This window comes from Toxorhynchites rutilus, unplaced genomic scaffold (genome assembly GCF_029784135.1).
Source record: "Toxorhynchites rutilus septentrionalis strain SRP unplaced genomic scaffold, ASM2978413v1 HiC_scaffold_26, whole genome shotgun sequence".
Taxonomy (NCBI): domain Eukaryota; kingdom Metazoa; phylum Arthropoda; class Insecta; order Diptera; family Culicidae; genus Toxorhynchites; species Toxorhynchites rutilus.
Genome location: NW_026599828.1, coordinates 46,940 through 73,834, shown reverse-complemented (window position 1 = coordinate 73,834; position 26,895 = coordinate 46,940). Strand labels below are relative to the sequence as shown.

Sequence of the window (26,895 nt, the reverse complement as noted above, 5' to 3'; positions counted from 1 at the left end):
GCCAACGATGGGCACCACCAATCCAGTGACGACCGCCAGTACTGGTTTCGGATTTGGCGCGTCTACATTCGGAGTTACGGCTCTACCACGTCTGCTGCAGCTGCTACCTCATCTAGTGCTCCGACACTTAGTTTCGGTGCAGGTCTTACAGCTACAACTTCGGTCACAGCAGCATCTACAGCAGCCGGTCAATTAACGTTGGGAAGTTTCACCGCTTCAAATCCAGCAGCTCAGTCGGCGGCAAATTTGACAACGACCACGCAAACAACTCAGTCATCTTCGGTATCCGGTACACAGCTGAACTTCTGTCAGTTGGAAGAATTCATAAACAAATGGACGCTCGAGTTGGAGGAACAGGAGAAGCTTTTTACTAACCCAGGTGAACGCTTGGGATAAACTTTTGTTGGGCAATGGCGAAAAAATAGTTGCCCTCAATGAGGCTGTCGAGAAGGTGAAGGCCGAGTAAGATGCAATGGAGCAGGAGCTAGAATTCGTCACTGCTCAGCATACCGATTTGGAGGAGTGTATTATACCGCTCGAGGAGGAACTTTCCAAAATCGTTCAGGTTGATATCGAACGAGGCCAAACTTATTCAATGGCGGAAACATTAGACTCGCAGCTCAAACAAATGTCCGAGGATCTCAAGGAAGTGATTGAACATTTAAACGAGTCGAACAAATACTCCGATCCGAGCGATCCTTTGGTGCAGATTGGAAAGATACTAAATGCTCACATGAATTCTCTACAATGGATTGAATCATCCACCTCCAGCATAACCTCCCGTTTGGAGGAAATTGGTAAAATGCACGATACACTGAGGAAGGATAACGAGCGATCATTTCGGTTGAATTATGACAATTAAAACTCGACATAGTTGGTATTTCAATAAAGATATGTAAATGTTGAAATTAATGTTCTTCTTTTTCATTCAATGATGTTACGCACATTCCACGTTATAAGCATTGTTCCAACAGTGATCGTCATTTGCTTGTGCTCCCCGATGAGGAAAAAATCGAGTGCGAGTTTTGCCACAAAAAGTTCATCGATTCCGGATATTTCCTTAGCATTGGCAGATAAATTACTGAGGCACAAATGGTTTCGGCTGAATTTTCTGATTTGACAATACACATATCCTTCCTTTAGAACACTTTTCAAACCATTGAACAATTGAAAAATACCGAACAAAACCAAAAACGTTTTCGTTACATTTTTCGTCAATAGTATTTTTTCATTTTACACCATATAAAATCATACACATAATAATGTCAGAAAGAAAAATAATGCAAAAGTAGGCCGGAAGCTTTTTCCTTGCATTTTGATTCGATCAAAGCAAGCATTGTGTGTATGGAATAACAATGCTCACTGAAGGTTATAACAACAAGAAAAGAGCAAGTAATATAACCTTCAGCCAGGAAAATGAAGCAAATGACCTTCAAGCCAAGGATTCCCACAGGATTAGGAGGCCCCAAAAGTTCTCGGGCCTACCAGGAAGCAGGAGGAGATGGAGGTGGACCAAAAAAAGATCGCTTTCCAGTCGAACCAGCCCACAATAAGAAGTACATCTATCCAGATGTGGATTGGATCGAAGATGAAATTCCGCCACCACTTGTGCCGAGCGATAGACCCCAGGTATGGTTTTGGAGCATTGCTCATTCGAACATGGATTTTATCGAGAATGAAAGGCCGCCGCCGTTGGTTCCCAATGACACATATCTTCGGGCTGACGACAAGGATGTGTTCGATTGGGAACCAACTAATTTTTCAGAAATCGAAGATGCCATATTCAGGAAGATGAAAGCTGAAAGAAGTCTTTGGAATATTAGGGCCGAAAATGAAAAATTGAAACAGGAGAATGAAAAGCTGAAGGCAACGAAAGGAGTGAGTCTCCTAAATTGTTGCTGTTCTAGCTTATTGTTGTGCATGATAGGCGTGGTGGCGAGGGCGGTTTTTAATTATTTTTAGAATTAATGATTAAGGATGTTTTGTTTTTGTTACGTGTTGTAGAGTTTATTTTAGCTCCTGTTATATTTTTAGATGATTTTTTTGGGTTTTTTGGGTTTATTAACTAATTACTTATTTATTATTATTCAATTTTTCAACTGAATTTTTCAAAATGAAAGGCATCAAATCATGTTTTATAATGCATTGTAGTTTTAGTGGAATTGTATTAAATATAACATTTTACGAAAAATGATAGGGTTTTTATGCCTTTTTGAGAGAGAACATTTGCGTTGTTCTACTCACAGAGGCTTTTCCCTATTCAAAAAGATAAAGATTTTAGATGATTTTTTGAGGTTTTTTAGTTTTTAGTCTCGTTGAGGTTTTTAGGTTTAGTAATTTATTTTTTATTCATTGCTATTTAAATTTTTAATTGAATTTAATAACATTTAACGAAAAATGATAGGGTTTTTATGCCTTTCTGAGAAAGAATATTGTATTGTTCTACTCACAGAGGCTTTTCCCTATTCTTAAACAAGAACAATTCTTGATTGTCGAAAAAATATGATTGATTTCAAATAAAACCTTTAAAAATGTATTCCATTTTGTTTTATTATAATAATTTGCACTAGTCCCTCCAAACGCAAATATCATTTGAAGGGTTTTTTGTCTGCTGTATTCGGCTTTTTTTGTTTTCAAAACAATCAAATCTCTCTTTTTCTCTTTCTCTTCAACTTTTCCGGTCTCTTCATCTCTCTATCTCTTAATCACTTTATCTGTTCATCTCTTGGTCTTTTGATCTCTTCATCCTTTTATCTTTTTATTTCTTTATCTCTTTATCTCTTTATCACTTTATCTCTTTATTTCTTTATCTCTATATCTCTTTATCTCTTCATCTATTCATCTCTTCATCTCTTCATCTCTTTATCTCTTTTCGCCTTATCTCTTCACCTCATTTATCTCTTTCTCTCTTTATCTCTGTATCTCTGTATCTTTTTATCTCTTTATCTCTTTATCTTTCTCTCTTTATTTCTTTCTCTTTTTATCTTTTTCTCAATTTATTCCCATCTCTTCATCTCATTCTTATTTTCTCACTTTCGCACTTTGCCACTTTTTCACATTCTCAGTTTATTATTTTCATCATTTTACTCACTTTCTCACATCCACTTTCACACTTTCCAACATTCGCTCTTTTTTACATTTGTTGTCGGTAACGATCTGTACTCACCGTTTCATCAGGATTTTATTGTTCACTAGCTGACCCGCCTAACTTCGTCCCGCCCAGAATGGATTTTTATTGTTATGAATACTTTCAATCATTCACGTTTTCTTAATAAGTGAACGCTCATAGTAAAAGGAAATTGTAAAAGCTCAATTAGAATCCTTCACAATTTCTTTTTACTATAAACTTAATAGAACTTCTACCACATCTCGACATTATAATATTCTCGTATAATATTCATTCATTCTCGTTCAAGATTCTTCAATCACTTGCATTTAGTTTCCACTTCACCCCCCGATAGGTTGAAATTAATCCACCGAAAATGACTGTAGTGAAAGTGAAAGGTGTATGTATGAAATTCAATCACATTTATTATCTTCGAAAATAACTAGCCCTGATCCGAATCATCCAGCTTGAACCGTGAAATTTGGAGAAAAATTCAGACGAATTTCAAATAATTATTTTAGTCGTTGCACCATCTGGTTATAAATCAAATGCCATTCATAAAGTCTGTGATTTGATTCTTTCTGGGAACCCTAAATTTAAAAAGCTTGCATTATCTGGAAACGATATGAAAGAACGACATTGGAAATTATTGTGTCATCGAAGTAGCAATCGGCTATTCTGGTTACACTGGATAGCAACGCAGGTTGTCAAGCAAACAAACAAACAGTGTAACGGAAGAGACACGTTTACTTTTTATTCACTCCATGTAAGCACTTCGTGCAGTTAACACCTTCGTTCTAATAAAGCGTTAATAGAAGTTTATTCGGTCTTTCTTTCGTGTTCCAGAACATTCTCAATAGGTTATGGGCCCATCACAGAAAGAGTTGACGAATGGAATTCCGCAGTTCCGTGGAAATGGAAGCGAATTTCAGAATTGGAGTTACCGAGTGAAGCTGTTTCTTGAAGCCGCTGGCGTATCAGAAGTGCTCACCGGGGTGGCCCCGGAAGTAGCAGCTGAGCGTGCGAAATTTGACGAATTGGACCGGAAAGGAAAATCGATGCTGGTGAGCTGTATTTCGGATGAGTGCTTGGAAGTAGTACGCGAAAAGAAAACTACGAAGGAGATGTGGGAAAGTCTCGAGGCAACGTACGCGAAAAAGTCCGTGGCGAGTCAAACGCTGATAAGGAAGCAACTGGCAAGGCTCCGGATGAAAGAAGGAAGTGACATGCGAAGTCATTTGGTTGAATTCGATGGACTAGTGAGGAAGCTCAAAACGGCCGGTGCAACTCTGGCGGAAGGCGATCTGGTTTCACAACTCTTCTTGACCCTTCCGGATTCGTTTGATCCATTGGTGACAGCGTTGGAGAACGTGAGTGAGCAGGATTTAACTCTTGATTTAGTGAAGCAAAGGCTACTGGCAGAGGAATCTAAACGGTCGGACCGTCAAGATGAACACAGTGAGGTTAATTCAGCTGCGTTTTCTGGAAGCAAATTTTTCGGAAAGTGCCACAAATGCGGCATGCGTGGGCACATGAAAAAAGACTGCAAACAACGTAGTCATGGCAACGGTAACAAAAACGATGGTCGTAGCAACAGTCATAGCAACGGACATGGCAAAGGCGAGGCAAACTGTGTTAAGAAGAGCGCAGTAAGCTTCATGGCAGATGCGGCAAATTCGACTCATGGTAGAACCAACAAAGTGGCATTCAAGTTGGATTCCGGCTGCAGCGATCACTTGGTGAGTGACAAATGGTTATTTTCATCTTTCCAAACGCTGGTGTGTCCCATCGAAATTAGAGTGGCGAAAGAAGGTCAAGCAATGATTGCTAAGACAATTGGAAAAATCGACGCGACGAGTAACAAAGGAGTCCTGTTTAACATGAAGGATGTCCTGTTCGTGCCGGATCTGAGGGAAAATTTAATGTCGGTGAAGAAACTGGCAGGAGCTGGCATTGATGTAGCATTTTCCGGAAACAAGGCCCTCTTGAAGAAAGGTGATGAACTTTTGGCGACTGGTAAGTTAGTCGGCAGTTTGTATGAAATAGTGCTGATGCTTGAAACCAAGTGCGCAAAAGTTTGTGATACGAAGCCGAGCAAATTATGGCACCGTCGACTCGGTCATATTAGCCAGCACGGAATGGACACAATGATAAAAGAAGGGATGCTGGGTGACGTCAAGAAAGATGAATCGGTTGGTTTCTGTGAAGCTTGTGTAAAAGGCAAGCAATGTCGTGAGCCGTTTAGTGGATATCGTAGCCGTGCGAGTCGGCCCCTGGAACGTATTCATTCCGATGTGTGTGGTCCCATAGACCCTCCAGCTTGGGACGGGTCTAGGTACATCGTTTCATTCATCGACGACTACAGCCATTTTGCGATGATCTACCTTCTGAGGAAGAAATCCGACGTATTCGAAAAATTCCGTGAATATGAAGCCAGTGTGTCGGCAGCATTCGGTCTGTCGATTTCGAGAATGACTGTTGATCAGGGACGTGAATACTGCTCTAATGCTCAAATGGAATTTTACAAGAAAAAAGGAATACAGCTTGACGTTACTGTTGCTTACACGCCACAGCAGAACGGAGTCGCTGAGAGATTCAATAGCACATTGGTTGAAAGAATTCGGACTGTGCTAATCGACTCAAGTGCACCGAAAGATCTATGGTCCGAGGCAGCGTTAGCGTGTGTGTATTTATTGAACCGAAGTCCCACGGCTGCTCTGCCTGTTGGAATTTCTCCGGCTGAGAGATGGTTCGGTTCCAAGCCAAGTTTGGAGAAGTTACGAGTGTTCGGGTGTCGATGTTTCGCATGGATTCCAAATCAACAAAGGAAGAAGTTGGATCCGAAGAGCCGTGAGATGATCATGATCGGATATGCACCGAATGGATATAGGCTCTGGAACATGCAAGCGCGTAAAATAAGCATTGCTCGTGACGTGAAATTCGACGAAGGAACGTTTCCGTATGCCCAGGTAAAGCCTGTTGATGATGACTCATTGGTGATGAATTTCCCGTACGACCAAGAGGGGGAAGTAGCTGATGATAAAGCAACTGGCAAGGCTCCGGATGAAAGAAGGAAGTGACATGCGAAGTCATTTGGTTGAATTCGATGGACTAGTGAGGAAGCTCGGGTCGTTGATGTACGTGATGCTGTGTACTAGGCCGGACATATGTTATTCCGTGGGTTTCTTAGGACGGTTCCAGCAGAAGGCAACCGCACAGCATTGGCAAAGCTTGAAGAGAGTAGTTCGCTACATCAAAGGGACGAAAGCCAAAGGTTTATTATTCAATCGACAGAGCTCTGCTGAACCGTTGGTAGGCTACGTCGATGCGGATTGGGCCTCAGACGCCGATGATCGTAAATCAGTAAGTGGCTTTGCCTTTTTCGTGTTTGGCAATCTCGTAAGCTGGTCAAGCAAAAAGCAAGCAACGGTGGCAACGTCGTCAAGCGAGGCTGAATACATCGCACTCAGCTCGTCAGTATCGGAAGCAGTTTGGCTCTCTGGGATTCTCGACGATCTGAAATTGAAGAGCTCCAGTGTTCCAGTCACAATCTACGAGGACAACCAAGGTTGTATCGGGATGGCCAAGAACTGTGAATCGAAACGCTCTAAGCATATTGATGTGAAGCATCATTTCATACGGGATCACATTTCCAATGGCAGCGTGAAGATTGAACATGTGCGAACCGAAAATCAACTGGCTGATTTCTTCACCAAGCCGATGGAACACTATCGTCTAGAACAACTTGGACGCCGTCTCGGAATAGCGGATTGAGAGGGGGTGTCATCGAAGTAGCAATCGGCTATTCTGGTTACACTGGATAGCAACGCAGGTTGTCAAGCAAACAAACAAACAGTGTAACGGAAGAGACACGTTTACTTTTTATTCACTCCATGTAAGCACTTCGTGCAGTTAACACCTTCGTTCTAATAAAGCGTTAATAGAAGTTTATTCGGTCTTTCTTTCGTGTTCCAGAACATTCTCAATATATTGTTTATAGAACTGTCACGTCAGAATATATGTTTACCTTTGCTTCCATCGTGTTTCGCGTCTCGTCCTGTTCAGTTTTCGCACGTAAAATTGTTGTTAGCAGCAAAATGAGTTTTACTTTCGGTAACCCGGTTGCGAGCGTTGCGCCAACGATGGGCACCACCAATCCAGTGACGACCGCCAGTACTGGTTTCGGATTTGGCGCGTCTACATTCGGAGTTCCGGCTCTACCACGTCTGCTGCAGCTGCTACCTCATCTAGTGCTCCGACACTTAGTTTCGGTGCAGGTCTTACAGCTACAACTTCGGTCACAGCAGCATCTACAGCAGCCGGTCAATTAACGTTCGGAAGTTTCACCGCTTCAAATCCAGCAGCTCAGTCGGCGGCAAATTTGACAACGACCACGCAAACAACTCAGTCATCTTCGGTATCCGGTACACAGCTGAACTTCTGTCAGTTGGAAGAATTCATAAACAAATGGACGCTCGAGTTGGAGGAACAGGAGAAGCTTTTTACTAACCCAGGTGAACGCTTGGGATAAACTTTTGTTGGGCAATGGCGAAAAAATAGTTGCCCTCAATGAGGCTGTCGAGAAGGTGAAGGCCGAGTAAGATGCAATGGAGCAGGAGCTAGAATTCGTCACTGCTCAGCATACCGATTTGGAGGAGTGTATATACCGCTCGAGGAGGAACTTTCCAAAATCGTTCAGGTTGATATCGAACGAGGCCAAACTTATTCAATGGCGGAAACATTAGACTCGCAGCTCAAACAAATGTCCGAGGATCTCAAGGAAGTGAACATTTAAACGAGTCGAACAAATACTCCGATCCGAGCGATCCTTTGGTGCAGATTGGAAAGATACTAAATGCTCACATGAATTCTCTACAATGGATTGAATCATCCACCTCCAGCATAACCACCCGTTTGGAGGAAATTGGTAAAATGCACGATACACTGAGGAAGGATAACGAGCGATCATTTCGGTTGTATTATGACAATTAAAACTCGACATAGTTGGTATTTCAATAAAGATATGTAAATGTTGAAATTAATGTTCTTCTTTTTCATTCAATGATGTTACGCACATTCCACATTATAAGCATTGTTCCAACAGTGATCGTCATTTGCTTGTGCTCCCCGATGAGGAAAAAATCGAGTGCGAGTTTTGCCACAAAAAGTTCATCGATTCCGGATATTTCCTTAGCATTGGCAGATAAATTACTGAGGCACAAATGGTTTCGGCCGAATTTTCTGATTTGACAATACACATATCCTTCCTTTAGAACACTTTTCAAACCATTGAACAATTGAAAAATACCGAACAAAACCAAAAACGTTTTCGTTACATTTTTCGTCAATAGTATTTTTTTATTTTACACCATATAAAATCATACACATAATGTCAGAAAGAAAAATAATGCAAAAGTAGGCCGAAAGCTTTTTCCTTGCATTTTGATTCGATCAAAGCAAGCATTGTGTGTATGGAATAACAATGCTCACTGAAGGTTATAACAACAAGAAAAGAGCAAGTAATATAACCTTCAGCCAGGAAAATGAAGCAAATGACCTTCAAGCCAAGGATTCCCACAGGATTAGGAGGCCCCAAAAGTTCTCGGGCCTACCAGGAAGCAGGAGGAGATGGAGGTGGACCAAAAAAAGATCGCTTTCCAGTCGAACCAGCCCACAATAAGAAGTACATCTATCCAGATGTGGATTGGATCGAAGATGAAATTCCGCCACCACTTGTGCCGAGCGATAGACTCCAGGTATGGTTTTGGAGCATTGCTCATTCGAACATGGATTTTATCGAGAATGAAAGGCCGCCGCCGTTGGTTCCCAATGACACATATCTTCGGGCTGACGACGAGGATGTGTTCGATTGGGAACCAACTAATTTTTCAGAAATCGAAGATGCCATATTCAGGAAGATGAAAGCTGAAAGAAGTCTTTGGAATATTAGGGCCGAAAATGAAAAATTGAAACAGGAGAATGAAAAGCTGAAGGCAACGAAAGGAGTGAGTCTCCTAAATTGTTGCTGTTCTAGCTTATTGTTGTGCATGATAGGCGTGGTGGCGAGGGCGGTTTTTAATTATTTTTAGAATTAATAATTAAGGATGTTTTGTTTTTGTTACGTGTTGTAGAGTTTATTTTAGATCCTGTTATATTTTTAGATGATTTTTTTGGGTTTTTTGGGTTTATTAACTAATTACTTATTTATTATTATTCAATTTTTTAATTGAATTTTTCAAAATGAAAAATCAAATCATGTTTTATAATGCATTGTAGTTTTAGTGGAATTGTATTAAATATAACATTTTACGAAAAATGATAGGGTTTTTATGCCTTTTTGAGAGAGAACATTTGCGTTGTTCTACTCACAGAGGCTTTTCCCTATTCAAAAAGATAAAGATTTTAGATGAATTTTTGAGGTTTTTTAGTTTTTAGTCTCGTTGAGGTTTTTAGGTTTAGTAATTTATTTTTTATTCATTGCTATTTAAATTTTTAATTGAATTTAATAACATTTAACGAAAAATGATAGGGTTTTTATGCCTTTCTGAGAAAGAATATTGTATTGTTCTACTCACAGAGGCTTTTCCCTGTTCTTAAACAAGAACAATTCTTGATTGTCGAAAAAATATGATTGATTTCAAATAAAACCTTTAAAAATGTATTCCATTTTGTTTTATTATAATAATTTGCACTAGTCCCTCCAAGCGCAAATATCATTTGAAGGGTTTTTTGTCTGCTGTATTCGGCTTTTTTTGTTTTCAAAACAATCAAATCTCTCTTTTTCTCTTTCTCTTCAACTTTTCCGGTCTCTTCATCTCTCTATCTCTTAATCACTTTATCTGTTCATCTCTTGGTCTTTTGATCTCTTTATCCTTTTATCTTTTTATTTCTTTATCTCTTTATCTCTTTATCACTTTATCTCTTTATTTCTTTATCTCTATATCTCTTTATCTCTTCATCTATTCATCTCTTCATCTCTTTATCTCTTTTCGCCTTATCTCTTCACCTCATTTATCTCTTTATCTATTTATCTCTTTCTCTCTTTATCTCTGTATCTCTGCATCTTTTTATCTCTTTATCTTTCTCTCTTTATCTATTTCTCTTTTTATCTTTTTCTCTTTTTCTCAATTTATTCCCATCTCTTCATCTCATTCTTATTTTCTCACTTTCGCACTTTGCCACTTTTTCACATTCTCAGTTTATTATTTTCATCATTTTACTCACTTTCTCACATCCACTTTCACACTTTCCAACATTCGCTCTTTTTTACATTTGTTGTCGGTAACGATCTGTACTCACCGTTTCATCAGGATTTTATTGTTCACTAGCTGACCCGCCTAACTTCGTCCCGCCCAGAATGGATTTTTATTGTTATGAATACTTTCAATCATTCACGTTTTCTTAATAAGTGAACGCTCATAGTAAAAGGAAATTGTAAAAGCTCAATTAGAATCCTTCACAATTTCTTTTTACTATAAACTTAATAGAACTTCTACCACATCTCGACATTATAATATTCTCGTATAATATTCATTCATTCTCGTTCAAGATTCTTCAATCACTTGCATTTAGTTTCCACTTCACCCCCCGATAGGTTGAAATTAATCCACCGAAAATGACTGTAGTGAAAGTGAAAGGTGTATGTATGAAATTCAATCACATTTATTATCTTCGAAAATAACTAGCCCTGATCCGAATCATCCAGCTTGAACCGTGAAATTTGGAGAAAAATTCAGACGAATTTCAAATAATTATTTTAGTCGTTGCACCATCTGGTTATAAATCAAATGCCATTCATAAAGTCTGTGATTTGATTCTTTCTGGGAACCCTAAATTTAAAAAGCTTGCATTATCTGGAAACGATATGAAAGAACGACATTGGAAATTATTGTGTCATCGAAGTAGCAATCGGCTATTCTGGTTACACTGGATAGCAACGCAGGTTGTCAAGCAAACAAACAAACAGTGTAACGGAAGAGACACGTTTACTTTTTATTCACTCCATGTAAGCACTTCGTGCAGTTAACACCTTCGTTCTAATAAAGCGTTAATAGAAGTTTATTCGGTCTTTCTTTCGTGTTCCAGAACATTCTCAATAGGTTATGGGCCCATCACAGAAAGAGTTGACGAATGGAATTCCGCAGTTCCGTGGAAATGGAAGCGAATTTCAGAATTGGAGTTACCGAGTGAAGCTGTTTCTTGAAGCCGCTGGCGTATCAGAAGTGCTCACCGGGGTGGCCCCGGAAGTAGCAGCTGAGCGTGCGAAATTTGACGAATTGGACCGGAAAGGAAAATCGATGCTGGTGAGCTGTATTTCGGATGAGTGCTTGGAAGTAGTACGCGAAAAGAAAACTACGAAGGAGATGTGGGAAAGTCTCGAGGCAACGTACGCGAAAAAGTCCGTGGCGAGTCAAACGCTGATAAGGAAGCAACTGGCAAGGCTCCGGATGAAAGAAGGAAGTGACATGCGAAGTCATTTGGTTGAATTCGATGGACTAGTGAGGAAGCTCAAAACGGCCGGTGCAACTCTGGCGGAAGGCGATCTGGTTTCACAACTCTTCTTGACCCTTCCGGATTCGTTTGATCCATTGGTGACAGCGTTGGAGAACGTGAGTGAGCAGGATTTAACTCTTGATTTAGTGAAGCAAAGGCTACTGGCAGAGGAATCTAAACGGTCGGACCGTCAAGATGAACACAGTGAGGTTAATTCAGCTGCGTTTTCTGGAAGCAAATTTTTCGGAAAGTGCCACAAATGCGGCATGCGTGGGCACATGAAAAAAGACTGCAAACAACGTAGTCATGGCAACGGTAACAAAAACGATGGTCGTAGCAACAGTCATAGCAACGGACATGGCAAAGGCGAGGCAAACTGTGTTAAGAAGAGCGCAGTAAGCTTCATGGCAGATGCGGCAAATTCGACTCATGGTAGAACCAACAAAGTGGCATTCAAGTTGGATTCCGGCTGCAGCGATCACTTGGTGAGTGACAAATGGTTATTTTCATCTTTCCAAACGCTGGTGTGTCCCATCGAAATTAGAGTGGCGAAAGAAGGTCAAGCAATGATTGCTAAGACAATTGGAAAAATCGACGCGACGAGTAACAAAGGAGTCCTGTTTAACATGAAGGATGTCCTGTTCGTGCCGGATCTGAGGGAAAATTTAATGTCGGTGAAGAAACTGGCAGGAGCTGGCATTGATGTAGCATTTTCCGGAAACAAGGCCCTCTTGAAGAAAGGTGATGAACTTTTGGCGACTGGTAAGTTAGTCGGCAGTTTGTATGAAATAGTGCTGATGCTTGAAACCAAGTGCGCAAAAGTTTGTGATACGAAGCCGAGCAAATTATGGCACCGTCGACTCGGTCATATTAGCCAGCACGGAATGGACACAATGATAAAAGAAGGGATGCTGGGTGACGTCAAGAAAGATGAATCGGTTGGTTTCTGTGAAGCTTGTGTAAAAGGCAAGCAATGTCGTGAGCCGTTTAGTGGATATCGTAGCCGTGCGAGTCGGCCCCTGGAACGTATTCATTCCGATGTGTGTGGTCCCATAGACCCTCCAGCTTGGGACGGGTCTAGGTACATCGTTTCATTCATCGACGACTACAGCCATTTTGCGATGATCTACCTTCTGAGGAAGAAATCCGACGTATTCGAAAAATTCCGTGAATATGAAGCCAGTGTGTCGGCAGCATTCGGTCTGTCGATTTCGAGAATGACTGTTGATCAGGGACGTGAATACTGCTCTAATGCTCAAATGGAATTTTACAAGAAAAAAGGAATACAGCTTGACGTTACTGTTGCTTACACGCCACAGCAGAACGGAGTCGCTGAGAGATTCAATAGGACATTGGTTGAAAGAATTCGGACTGTGCTAATCGACTCAAGTGCACCGAAAGATCTATGGTCCGAGGCAGCGTTAGCGTGTGTGTATTTATTGAACCGAAGTCCCACGGCTGCTCTGCCTGTTGGAATTTCTCCGGCTGAGAGATGGTTCGGTTCCAAGCCAAGTTTGGAGAAGTTACGAGTGTTCGGGTGTCGATGTTTCGCATGGATTCCAAATCAACAAAGGAAGAAGTTGGATCCGAAGAGCCGTGAGATGATCATGATCGGATATGCACCGAATGGATATAGGCTCTGGAACATGCAAGCGCGTAAAATAAGCATTGCTCGTGACGTGAAATTCGACGAAGGAACGTTTCCGTATGCCCAGGTAAAGCCTGTTGATGATGACTCATTGGTGATGAATTTCCCGTACGACCAAGAGGGGGAAGTAGCTGATGATAAAGCAACTGGCAAGGCTCCGGATGAAAGAAGGAAGTGACATGCGAAGTCATTTGGTTGAATTCGATGGACTAGTGAGGAAGCTCGGGTCGTTGATGTACGTGATGCTGTGTACTAGGCCGGACATATGTTATTCCGTGGGTTTCTTAGGACGGTTCCAGCAGAAGGCAACCGCACAGCATTGGCAAAGCTTGAAGAGAGTAGTTCGCTACATCAAAGGGACGAAAGCCAAAGGTTTATTATTCAATCGACAGAGCTCTGCTGAACCGTTGGTAGGCTACGTCGATGCGGATTGGGCCTCAGACGCCGATGATCGTAAATCAGTAAGTGGCTTTGCCTTTTTCGTGTTTGGCAATCTCGTAAGCTGGTCAAGCAAAAAGCAAGCAACGGTGGCAACGTCGTCATACGAGGCTGAATACATCGCACTCAGCTCGTCAGTATCGGAAGCAGTTTGGCTCTCTGGGATTCTCGACGATCTGAAATTGAAGAGCTCCAGTGTTCCAGTCACAATCTACGAGGACAACCAAGGTTGTATCGGGATGGCCAAGAACTGTGAATCGAAACGCTCTAAGCATATTGATGTGAAGCATCATTTCATACGGGATCACATTTCCAATGGCAGCGTGAAGATTGAACATGTGCGAACCGAAAATCAACTGGCTGATTTCTTCACCAAGCCGATGGAACACTATCGTCTAGAACAACTTGGACGCCGTCTCGGAATAGCGGATTGAGAGGGGGTGTCATCGAAGTAGCAATCGGCTATTCTGGTTACACTGGATAGCAACGCAGGTTGTCAAGCAAACAAACAAACAGTGTAACGGAAGAGACACGTTTACTTTTTATTCACTCCATGTAAGCACTTCGTGCAGTTAACACCTTCGTTCTAATAAAGCGTTAATAGAAGTTTATTCGGTCTTTCTTTCGTGTTCCAGAACATTCTCAATATATTGTTTATAGAACTGTCACGTCAGAATATATGTTTACCTTTGCTTCCATCGTGTTTCGCGTCTCGTCCTGTTCAGTTTTCGCACGTAAAATTGTTGTTAGCAGCAAAATGAGTTTTACTTTCGGTAACCCGGTTGCGAGCGTTGCGCCAACGATGGGCACCACCAATCCAGTGACGACCGCCAGTACTGGTTTCGGATTTGGCGCGTCTACATTCGGAGTTCCGGCTCTACCACGTCTGCTGCAGCTGCTACCTCATCTAGTGCTCCGACACTTAGTTTCGGTGCAGGTCTTACAGCTACAACTTCGGTCACAGCAGCATCTACAGCAGCCGGTCAATTAACGTTCGGAAGTTTCACCGCTTCAAATCCAGCAGCTCAGTCGGCGGCAAATTTGACAACGACCACGCAAACAACTCAGTCATCTTCGGTATCCGGTACACAGCTGAACTTCTGTCAGTTGGAAGAATTCATAAACAAATGGACGCTCGAGTTGGAGGAACAGGAGAAGCTTTTTACTAACCCAGGTGAACGCTTGGGATAAACTTTTGTTGGGCAATGGCGAAAAAATAGTTGCCCTCAATGAGGCTGTCGAGAAGGTGAAGGCCGAGTAAGATGCAATGGAGCAGGAGCTAGAATTCGTCACTGCTCAGCATACCGATTTGGAGGAGTGTATATACCGCTCGAGGAGGAACTTTCCAAAATCGTTCAGGTTGATATCGAACGAGGCCAAACTTATTCAATGGCGGAAACATTAGACTCGCAGCTCAAACAAATGTCCGAGGATCTCAAGGAAGTGAACATTTAAACGAGTCGAACAAATACTCCGATCCGAGCGATCCTTTGGTGCAGATTGGAAAGATACTAAATGCTCACATGAATTCTCTACAATGGATTGAATCATCCACCTCCAGCATAACCACCCGTTTGGAGGAAATTGGTAAAATGCACGATACACTGAGGAAGGATAACGAGCGATCATTTCGGTTGTATTATGACAATTAAAACTCGACATAGTTGGTATTTCAATAAAGATATGTAAATGTTGAAATTAATGTTCTTCTTTTTCATTCAATGATGTTACGCACATTCCACATTATAAGCATTGTTCCAACAGTGATCGTCATTTGCTTGTGCTCCCCGATGAGGAAAAAATCGAGTGCGAGTTTTGCCACAAAAAGTTCATCGATTCCGGATATTTCCTTAGCATTGGCAGATAAATTACTGAGGCACAAATGGTTTCGGCCGAATTTTCTGATTTGACAATACACATATCCTTCCTTTAGAACACTTTTCAAACCATTGAACAATTGAAAAATACCGAACAAAACCAAAAACGTTTTCGTTACATTTTTCGTCAATAGTATTTTTTTTATTTTACACCATATAAAATCATACACATAATGTCAGAAAGAAAAATAATGCAAAAGTAGGCCGAAAGCTTTTTCCTTGCATTTTGATTCGATCAAAGCAAGCATTGTGTGTATGGAATAACAATGCTCACTGAAGGTTATAACAACAAGAAAAGAGCAAGTAATATAACCTTCAGCCAGGAAAATGAAGCAAATGACCTTCAAGCCAAGGATTCCCACAGGATTAGGAGGCCCCAAAAGTTCTCGGGCCTACCAGGAAGCAGGAGGAGATGGAGGTGGACCAAAAAAAGATCGCTTTCCAGTCGAACCAGCCCACAATAAGAAGTACATCTATCCAGATGTGGATTGGATCGAAGATGAAATTCCGCCACCACTTGTGCCGAGCGATAGACCCCAGGTATGGTTTTGGAGCATTGCTCATTCGAACATGGATTTTATCGAGAATGAAAGGCCGCCGCCGTTGGTTCCCAATGACACATATCTTCGGGCTGACGACGAGGATGTGTTCGATTGGGAACCAACTAATTTTTCAGAAATCGAAGATGCCATATTCAGGAAGATGAAAGCTGAAAGAAGTCTTTGGAATATTAGGGCCGAAAATGAAAAATTGAAACAGGAGAATGAAAAGCTGAAGGCAACGAAAGGAGTGAGTCTCCTAAATTGTTGCTGTTCTAGCTTATTGTTGTGCATGATAGGCGTGGTGGCGAGGGCGGTTTTTAATTATTTTTAGAATTAATAATTAAGGATGTTTTGTTTTTGTTACGTGTTGTAGAGTTTATTTTAGATCCTGTTATATTTTTAGATGATTTTTTTGGGTTTTTTGGGTTTATTAACTAATTACTTATTTATTATTATTCAATTTTTTAATTGAATTTTTCAAAATGAAAAATCAAATCATGTTTTATAATGCATTGTAGTTTTAGTGGAATTGTATTAAATATAACATTTTACGAAAAATGATAGGGTTTTTATGCCTTTTTGAGAGAGAACATTTGCGTTGTTCTACTCACAGAGGCTTTTCCCTATTCAAAAAGATAAAGATTTTAGATGAATTTTTGAGGTTTTTTAGTTTTTAGTCTCGTTGAGGTTTTTAGGTTTAGTAATTTATTTTTTATTCATTGCTATTTAAATTTTTAATTGAATTTAATAACATTTAACGAAAAATGATAGGGTTTTTATGCCTTTCTGAGAAAGAATATTGTATTGTTCTACTCACAGAGGCTTTTCCCTGTTCTTAAACAAGAACAATTCTTGATTGTCGAAAAAATATGATTGATTTCAAATAAAACCTTTAAAAATGTATTCCATTTTGTTTTATTATAATAATTTGCACTAGTCCCTCCAAGCGCAAATATCATTTGAAGGGTTTTTTGTCTGCTGTATTCGGCTTTTTTTGTTTTCAAAACAATCAAATCTCTCTTTTTCTCTTTCTCTTCAACTTTTCCGGTCTCTTCATCTCTCTATCTCTTAATCACTTTATCTGTTCATCTCTTGGTCTTTTGATCTCTTTATCCTTTTATCTTTTTATTTCTTTATCTCTTTATCTCTTTATCACTTTATCTCTTTATTTCTTTATCTCTATATCTCTTTATCTCTTCATCTATTCATCTCTTTATCTCTTTTCGCCTTATCTCTTCACCTCATTTATCTCTTTATCTATTTATCTCTTTCTCTCTTTATCTCTGTATCTCTGCATCTTTTTATCTCTTTATCTTTCTCTCTTTATCTATTTCTCTTTTTATCTTTTTCTCTTTTTCTCAATTTATTCCCATCTCTTCATCTCATTCTTATTTTCTCACTTTCGCACTTTGCCACTTTTTCACATTCTCAGTTTATTATTTTCATCATTTTACTCACTTTCTCACATCCACTTTCACACTTTCCAACATTCGCTCTTTTTTACATTTGTTGTCGGTAACGATCTGTACTCACCGTTTCATCAGGATTTTATTGTTCACTAGCTGACCCGCCTAACTTCGTCCCGCCCAGAATGGATTTTTATTGTTATGAATACTTTCAATCATTCACGTTTTCTTAATAAGTGAACGCTCATAGTAAAAGGAAATTGTAAAAGCTCAATTAGAATCCTTCACAATTTCTTTTTACTATAAACTTAATAGAACTTCTACCACATCTCGACATTATAATATTCTCGTATAATATTCATTCATTCTCGTTCAAGATTCTTCAATCACTTGCATTTAGTTTCCACTTCACCCCCCGATAGGTTGAAATTAATCCACCGAAAATGACTGTAGTGAAAGTGGGAGGTGTATGTATGAAATTCAATCACATTTATTATCTTCGAAAATAACTAGCCCTGATCCGAATCATCCAGCTTGAACCGTGAAATTTGGAGAAAAATTCAGACGAATTTCGAATAATTATTTTAGTCGTTGCACCATCTGGTTATAAATCAAATGCCATTCATAAAGTCTGTGATTTGATTCTTTCTGGGAACCCTAAATTTTAAAAGCTTGCATTATCTGGAAACGATATGAAAGAACGATATTGGAAATTATTGTTTATAGAATTGTCACGTCAGAATATATGTTTACCTTTGCTTCCATCGTGTTTCGCGTCTCGTCCTGTTCAGTTTTCTCACGTAAAATTGTTGTTAGCAGCAAAATGAGTTTTACTTTCGGTAACCCGGTTGCGAGCGTTGCGCCAACGATGGGCACCACCAATCCAGTGACGACCGCCAGTACTGGTTTCGGATTTGGCGCGTCTACATTCGGAGTTCCGGCTCTACCACGTCTGCTGCAGCTGCTACCTCATCTAGTGCTCCGACACTTAGTTTCGGTGCAGGTTTTACAGCTACAACTTCGGTCACAGCAGCATCTACAGCAGCCGGTCAATTAACGTTGGGAAGTTTCACCGTTTCAAATCCAGCAGCTCAGCCGGCGGCAAATTTGACAACGACCACGCAAACAACTCAGTCATCTTCGGTATCCGGTACACAGCGATTTGGAGGAGTGTATTATACCGCTCGAGGAGGAACTTTCCAAAATCGTTCAGGTTGATATCGAAACTTACGAAACTGATATCGAGTCGAACAAATACTCCGATCCGAGCGATCCTTTGGTGCAGATTGGAAAGATACTAAATGCTCACATGAATTCTCTACAATGGATTGAATCATCCACCTCCAGCATAACCACCCGTTTGGAGGAAATTGGTAAAATGCATGATACACTGAGGAAGGATAACGAGCGATCATTTCGGTTGAATTATGACAATTAAAACTCGACATAGTTGGTATTTCAATAAAGATATGTAAATGTTGAAATTAATGTTCTTCTTTTTCATTCAATGATGTTACGCACATTCCACATTATAAGCATTGTTCCAACAGTGATCGTCATTTGCTTGTGCTCCCCGATGAGGAAAAAATCGAGTGCGAGTTTTGCCACAAAAAGTTCATCGATTCCGGATATTTCCTTAGCATTGGCAGATAAATTACTGAGGCACAAATGGTTTCGGCCGAATTTTCTGATTTGACAATACACATATCCTTCCTTTAGAACACTTTTCAAACCATTGAAAAATACCGAACAAAACCAAAAACGTTTTCGTTACATTTTTCGTCAATAGTATTTTTTCATTTTACACCATATAAAATCATACACATAATAATGTCAGAAAGAAAAATAATGCAAAAGTAGGCCGAAAGCTTTTTCCTTGCATTTTGATTCGATCAAAGCAAGCATTGTGTGTATGGAATAACAATGCTCACTGAAGGTTATAACAACAAGAAAAGAGCAAGTAATATAACCTTCAGCCAGGAAAATGAAGCAAATGACCTTCAAGCCAAGGATTCCCACAGGATTAGGAGGCCCCAAAAGTTCTCGGGCCTACCAGGAAGCAGGAGGAGATGGAGGTGGACCAAAAAAAGATCGCTTTCCAGTCGAACCAGCCCACAATAAGAAGTACATCTATCCAGATGTGGATTGGATCGAAGATGAAATTCCGCCACCACTTGTGCCGAGCGATAGACCCCAGGTATGGTTTTGGAGCATTGCTCATTCGAACATGAATTTTATCGAGAATGAAAGGCCGCCGCCGTTGGTTCCCAATGACACATATCTTCGGGCTGACGACGAGGATGTGTTCGATTGGGAACCAACTAATTTTTCAGAAATCGAAGATGCCATATTCAGGAAGATGAAAGCTGAAAGAAGTCTTTGGAATATTAGGGCCGAAAATGAAAAATTGAAACAGGAGAATGAAAAGCTGAAGGCAACGAAAGGAGTGAGTCTCCTAAATTGTTGCTGTTCTAGCTTATTGTTGTGCATGATAGGCGTGGTGGCGAGGGCGGTTTTCAATTATTTTTAGAATTAATAATTAAGGATGTTTTGTTTTTGTTACGTGTTGTAGAGTTTATTTTAGCTCCTGTTATATTTTTAAATGAATTTTTTGGGTTTTTTGGGTTTATTAACTAATTACTTATTTATTATTATTCAATTTTTTAATTGAATTTTTCAAAATGAAAGGCATCAAATCATGTTTTATAGTGTATTGTAGTTTTAGTGGAATTGTAACATGGAAATATAACATTTTACGAAAAATGATAGGGTTTTTATGCCTTTTTGAGAGAGAACATTTGCGTTGTTCTACTCACAGAGGCTTTTCCCTATCCAAAAAGATAAAGATTTTAGATGATTTTTTGAGGTTTTTTAGTTTTTAGTCTCGTTGAGGTTTTTAGGTTTAGTAATTTATTTTTTATTCATTGCTATTTAAATTTTTAATTGAATTTAATAACATTTAACGAAAAATGATAGGGTTTTTATGCCTTTCTGAGAAAGAATATTGTATTGTTCTACTCACAGAGGCTTTTCCCTATTCTTAAACAAGAACAATTCTTGATTGTCGAAAAAATATGATTGATTTCAAATAAAACCTTTAAAAATGTATTCCATTTTGTTTTATTATAATAATTTGCACTAGTCCCTCCAAACGCAAATATCATTTGAAGGGTTTTTTGTCTGCTGTATTCGGCTTTTTTTGTTTTCAAAACAATCAAATCTCTCTTTTTCTCTTTCTCTTCAACTTAACTTGACTTCAACTTAACTTCAACTTGATAGAGAGATGAAGAGACCTCTCTCTATCTCTTAATCACTTTATCTGTTCATCTCTTGGTCTTTTGATCTCTTTATCCTTTTATCTTTTTATTTCTTTATCTCTTTATCACTTTATCTCTTTATTTCTTTATCTTCCGGCTCTACCACGTCTGCTGCAGCTGCTACCTCATCTAGTGCTCCGACACTTAGTTTCGGAGCAGGTCTTACAGCAACAACTTCGGTCACAGCAGCATCTACAGCAGCCGGTCAATTAACGTTGGGAAGTTTCACCGCTTCAAATCCAGCAGCTCAGTCGGCGGCAAATTTGACAACGACCACGCAAACAACTCAGTCATCTTCGGTATCCGGTACACAGCTGAACTTCTGTCAGTTGGAAGAATTCATAAACAAATGGATGCTCGAGTTGGAGGAACAGGAGAAGCTTTTTACTAACCCAGGTGAACGCTTGGGATAAACTTTTGTTGGGCAATGGCGAAAAAATAGTTGCCCTCAATGAGGCTGTCGAGAAGGTGAAGGCCGAGTAAGATGCAATGGAGCAGGACCTAGAATTCGTCACTGCTCAGCATACCGATTTGGAGGAGTGTATTATACCGCTCGAGGAGGAACTTTCCAAAATCGTTCAGGTTGATATCGAACGAGGCCAAACTTACTCAATGGCGGAAACATTAGACTCGCAGCTCAAACAAATGTCCGAGGATCTCAAGGAAGTGATTGAACATATAAACGAGTCGAACAAATACTCCGATCCGAGCGATCCTTTGGTGCAGATTGGAAAGATACTAAATGCTCACATGAATTCTCTACAATGGATTGAATCATCCACCTCCAGCATAACCACCCGTTTGGAGGAAATTGGTAAAATGCACGATACACTGAGGAAGGATAACGAGCGATCATTTCGGTTGAATTATGACAATTAAAACTCGACATAGTTGGTATTTCAATAAAGATATGTAAATGTTGAAATTAATGTTCTTCTTTTTCATTCAATGATGTTACGCACATTCCACATTATAAGCATTGTTCCAACAGTGATCGTCATTTGCTTGTGCTCCCCGATGAGGAAAAAATCGAGTGCGAGTTTTGCCACAAAAAGTTCATCGATTCCGGATATTTCCTTAGCATTGGCAGATAAATTACTGAGGCACAAATGGTTTCGGCCGAATTTTCTGATTTGACAATACACATATCCTTCCTTTAGAACACTTTTCAAACTATTGAACAATTGAAAAATACCGAACAAAACCAAAAACGTTTTCGTTACATTTTTCGTCAATAGTATTTTTTCATTTTACACCATATAAAATCATACACATAATAATGTCAGAAAGAAAAATAATGCAAAAGTAGGCCGAAAGCTTTTTCCTTGCATTTTGATTCGATCAAAGCAAGCATTGTGTGTATGGAATAACAATGCTCACTGAAGGTTATAACAACAAGAAAAGAGCAAGTAATATAACCTTCAGCCAGGAAAATGAAGCAAATGACCTTCAAGCCAAGGATTCCCACAGGATTAGGAGGCCCCAAAAGTTCTCGGGCCTACCAGGAAGCAGGAGGAGATGGAGGTGGACCAAAAAAAGATCGCTTTCCAGTCGAACCAGCCCACAATAAGAAGTACATCTATCCAGATGTGGATTGGATCGAAGATGAAATTCCGCCACCACTTGTGCCGAGCGATAGACCCCAGGTATGGTTTTGGAACATTGCTCATTCGAACATGAATTTTATCGAGAATGAAAGGCCGCCGCCGTTGGTTCCCAATTACACATATCTTCGGGCTGACGACGAGGATGTGTTCGATTGGGAACCAACTAATTTTTCAGAAATCGAAGATGCCATATTCAGGAAGATGAAAGCTGAAAGAAGTCTTTGGAATATTAGGGCCGAAAATGAAAAATTGAAACAGGAGAATGAAAAGCTGAAGGCAACGAAAGGAGTGAGTCTCCTAAATTGTTGCTGTTCTAGCTTATTGTTGTGCATGATAGACGTGGTGGCGAGGGCGGTTTTTAATTATTTTTAGAATTAATAATTAAGGATGTTTTGTTTTTGTTACGTGTTGTAGAGTTTATTTTAGCTCCTGTTATATTTTTAAATGATTTTTTTGGGTTTATTAACTAATTACTTATTTATTATTATTCAATTTTTTAATTGAATTTTTCAAAATGAAAGGCATCAAATCATGTTTTATAGTGTATTGTAGTTTTAGTGGAATTGTATTAAATATAACATTTTACGAAAAATGATAGGGTTTTTATGCCTTTTTGAGAGAGAACATTTGCGTTGTTCTACTCACAGAGGCTTTTCCCTATTCAAAAAGATAAAGATTTTAGATGATTTTTTGAGGTTTTTTAGTTTTTAGTCTCGTTGAGGTTTTTAGGTTTAGTAATTTATTTTTTATTCATTGCTATTTAAATTTTTAATTGAATTTAATAACATTTAACGAAAAATGATAGGGTTTTTATGCCTTTCTGAGAAAGAATATTGTATTGTTCTACTCACAGAGGCTTTTCCCTATTCTTAAACAAGAACAATTCTTGATTGTCGAAAAAATATGATTGATTTCAAATAAAACCTTTAAAAATGTATTCCATTTTGTTTTATTATAATAATTTGCACTAGTCCCTCCAAACGCAAATATCATTTGAAGGGTTTTTTGTCAGCTGTATTCGGCTTTTTTTGTTTTCAAAACAATCAAATCTCTCTTTTTCTCTTTCTCTTCAACTTTTCCGGTCTCTTCATCTCTCTATCTCTTAATCACTTTATCTGTTCATCTCTTGGTCTTTTGATCTCTTTATCCTTTTATCTTTTTATTTCTTTATCTCTTTATCTCTTTATCACTTTATCTCTATATCTCTTTATCTCTTCATCTATTCATCTCTTCATCTCTTTATCTCTTTTCGCCTTATCTCTTCACCTCATTTATCTCTTTATCTATTTATCTCTTTCTCTCTTTATCTCTGTATCTCTGTATCTTTTTATCTCTTTATCTCTTTATCTTTCTCTCTTTATCTCTTTCTCTTTTTATCTTTTTCTCTTTTTCTCAATTTATTCCCATCTCTTCATCTCATTCTTATTTTCTCACTTTCGCACTTTGCCACTTTTTCACATTCTCAGTTTATTATTTTCATCATTTTACTCACTTTCTCACATCCACTTTCACACTTTCCAACATTCGCTCTTTTTTACATTTGTTGTCGGTAACGATCTGTACTCACCGTTTCATCAGGATTTTATTGTTCACTAGCTGACCCGCCTAACTTCGTCCCGCCCAGAATGGATTTTTATTGTTATGAATACTTTCAATCATTCACGTTTTCTTAATAAGTGAACGCTCATAGTAAAAGGAAATTGTAAAAGCTCAATTAGAATCCTTCACAATTTCTTTTTACTATAAACTTAATAGAACTTCTACCACATCTCGACATTATAATATTCTCGTATAATATTCATTCATTCTCGTTCAAGATTCTTCAATCACTTGCATTTAGTTTCCACTTCACCCCCCGATAGGTTGAAATTAATCCACCGAAAATGACTGTAGTGAAAGTGGGAGGTGTATGTATGAAATTCAATCACATTTATTATCTTCGAAAATAACTAGCTCTGATCCGAATCATCCAGCTTGAACCGTGAAATTTGGAGAAAAATTCAGACGAATTTCAAATAATTATTTTAGTCGTTGCACCATCTGGTTATAAATCAAATGCCATTCATAAAGTCTGTGATTTGATTTTTTCTGGGAACCCTAAATTTAAAAAGCTTGCATTATCTGGAAACGATATGAAAGAACGACATTGGAAATTATTGTTTATAGAACTGTCACGTCAGAATATATGTTTACCTTTGCTTCCATCGTGTTTCGCGTCTCGTCCTGTTCAGTTTTCGCACGTAAAATTGTTGTTAGCAGCAGAATGAGTTTTACTTTCGGTAACCCGGTTGCGAGCGTTGCGCCAACGATGGGCACCACCAATCCAGTGACGACCGCCAGTACTGGTTTCGGATTTGGCGCGTCTACATTCGGAGTTCCGGCTCTACCACGTCTGCTGCAGCTGCTACCTCATCTAGTGCTCCGACACTTAGTTTCGGTGCAGGTCTTACAGCTACAACTTCGGTCACAGCAGCATCTACAGCAGCCGGTCAATTAACGTTGGGAAGTTTCACCGCTTCAAATCCAGCAGCTCAGTCGGAGGCAAATTTGACAACGACCACGCAAACAACTCAGTCATCTTCGGTATCCGGTACACAGCTGAACTTCTGTCAGTTGGAAGAATTCATAAACAAATGGACGCTCGAGTTGGAGGAACAGGAGAAGCTTTTTACTAACCCAGGTGAACGCTTGGGATAAACTTTTGTTGGGCAATGGCGAAAAAATAGTTGCCCTCAATGAGGCTGTCGAGAAGGTGAAGGCCGAGTAAGATGCAATGGAGCAGGAGCTAGAATTCGTCACTGCTCAGCATACCGATTTGGAGGAGTGTATTATACCGCTCGAGGAGGAACTTTCCAAAATCGTTCAGGTTGATATCGAACGAGGCCAAACTTATTCAATGGCGGAAACATTAGACTCGCAGCTCAAACAAATGTCCGAGGATCTCAAGGAAGTGATTGAACATTTAAACGAGTCGAACAAATACTCCGATCCGAGCGATCCTTTGGTGCAGATTGGAAAGATACTAAATGCTCACATGAATTCTCTACAATGGATTGAATCATCCACCTCCAGCATAACCTCCCGTTTGGAGGAAATTGGTAAAATGCACGATACACTGAGGAAGGATAACGAGCGATCATTTCGGTTGAATTATGACAATTAAAACTCGACATAGTTGGTATTTCAATAAAGATATGTAAATGTTGAAATTAATGTTCTTCTTTTTCATTCAATGATGTTACGCACATTCCACATTATAAGCATTGTTCCAACAGTGATCGTCATTTGCTTGTGCTCCCCGATGAGGAAAAAATCGAGTGCGGGTTTTGCCACAAAAAGTTCATCGATTCCGGATATTTCCTTAGCATTGGCAGATAAATTACTGAGGCACAAATGGTTTCGGCTGAATTTTCTGATTTGACAATACACATATCCTTCCTTTAGAACACTATTCAAACCATTGAACAATTGAAAAATACCGAACAAAACCAAAAACGTTTTCGTTACATTTTTCGTCAATAGTATTTTTTCATTTTACACCATATAAAATCATACACATAATAATGTCAGAAAGAAAAATAATGCAAAAGTAGGCCGAAAGCTTTTTCCTTGCATTTTGATTCGATCAAAGCAAGCATTGTGTGTATGGAATAACAATGCTCACTGAAGGTTATAACAACAAGAAAAGAGCAAGTAATATAACCTTCAGCCAGGAAAATGAAGCAAATGACCTTCAAGCCAAGGATTCCCACAGGATTAGGAGGCCCCAAAAGTTCTCGGGCCTACCAGGAAGCAGGAGGAGATGGAGGTGGACCAAAAAAAGATCGCTTTCCAGTCGAACCAGCCCACAATAAGAAGTACATCTATCCAGATGTGGATTGGATCGAAGATGAAATTCCGCCACCACTTGTGCCGAGCGATAGACCCCAGGTATGGTTTTGGAGCATTGCTCATTCGAACATGGATTTTATCGAGAATGAAAGGCCGCCGCCGTTGGTTCCCAATGACACATATCTTCGGGCTGACGACAAGGATGTGTTCGATTGGGAACCAACTAATTTTTCAGAAATCGAAGATGCCATATTCAGGAAGATGAAAGCTGAAAGAAGTCTTTGGAATATTAGGGCCGAAAATGAAAAATTGAAACAGGAGAATGAAAAGCTGAAGGCAACGAAAGGAGTGAGTCTCCTAAATTGTTGCTGTTCTAGCTTATTGTTGTGCATGATAGGCGTGGTGGCGAGGGCGGTTTTTAATTATTTTTAGAATTAATAATTAAGGATGTTTTGTTTTTGTTACGTGTTGTAGAGTTTATTTTAGCTCCTGTTATATTTTTAGATGATTTTTTTGGGTTTTTTGGGTTTATTAACTAATTACTTATTTATTATTATTCAATTTTTCAACTGAATTTTTCAAAATGAAAGGCATCAAATCATGTTTTATAATGCATTGTAGTTTTAGTGG

The 26,895-nt window shown here is 39.3% G+C and overlaps 5 protein-coding genes and 2 pseudogenes across 5 annotated transcripts; all 7 read left to right on the top strand.

The window, feature by feature from the left end:
• Window positions 1–188: 188 nt before the first annotated feature.
• LOC129781901 (nuclear pore glycoprotein p62-like) lies at window positions 189–862 on the top strand. Its single transcript, XM_055789410.1, has one exon. The coding sequence runs from the start codon at window positions 473–475 to the stop codon at window positions 860–862; it is 390 nt and encodes a 129-aa protein (XP_055645385.1). The 5' UTR covers window positions 189–472.
• Window positions 863–6,187: 5,325 nt separating this feature from the next.
• LOC129781892 (uncharacterized) lies at window positions 6,188–6,880 on the top strand. Its single transcript, XM_055789401.1, has one exon. It carries the CDS (start codon window positions 6,188–6,190, stop codon window positions 6,878–6,880), a length of 693 nt encoding a protein of 230 aa, XP_055645376.1.
• A 568-nt stretch (window positions 6,881–7,448) lies between these two features.
• On the top strand, window positions 7,449–8,098 carry LOC129781884 (nuclear pore glycoprotein p62-like; annotated as a pseudogene).
• A 5,328-nt stretch (window positions 8,099–13,426) lies between these two features.
• Window positions 13,427–14,119, top strand: LOC129781891 (uncharacterized). The gene has a single exon (XM_055789399.1). The coding sequence runs from the start codon at window positions 13,427–13,429 to the stop codon at window positions 14,117–14,119; it is 693 nt and encodes a 230-aa protein (XP_055645374.1).
• A 568-nt stretch (window positions 14,120–14,687) lies between these two features.
• LOC129781885 (nuclear pore glycoprotein p62-like) lies at window positions 14,688–15,337 on the top strand (annotated as a pseudogene).
• A 5,979-nt stretch (window positions 15,338–21,316) lies between these two features.
• Window positions 21,317–21,706, top strand: LOC129781887 (nuclear pore glycoprotein p62-like). The gene has a single exon (XM_055789397.1). The coding sequence runs from the start codon at window positions 21,317–21,319 to the stop codon at window positions 21,704–21,706; it is 390 nt and encodes a 129-aa protein (XP_055645372.1).
• A 2,981-nt stretch (window positions 21,707–24,687) lies between these two features.
• LOC129781898 (nuclear pore glycoprotein p62-like) lies at window positions 24,688–25,597 on the top strand. Its single transcript, XM_055789406.1, has one exon. It carries the CDS (start codon window positions 25,208–25,210, stop codon window positions 25,595–25,597), a length of 390 nt encoding a protein of 129 aa, XP_055645381.1. The 5' UTR covers window positions 24,688–25,207.
• The last annotated feature ends 1,298 nt before the right edge of the window (window positions 25,598–26,895 follow it).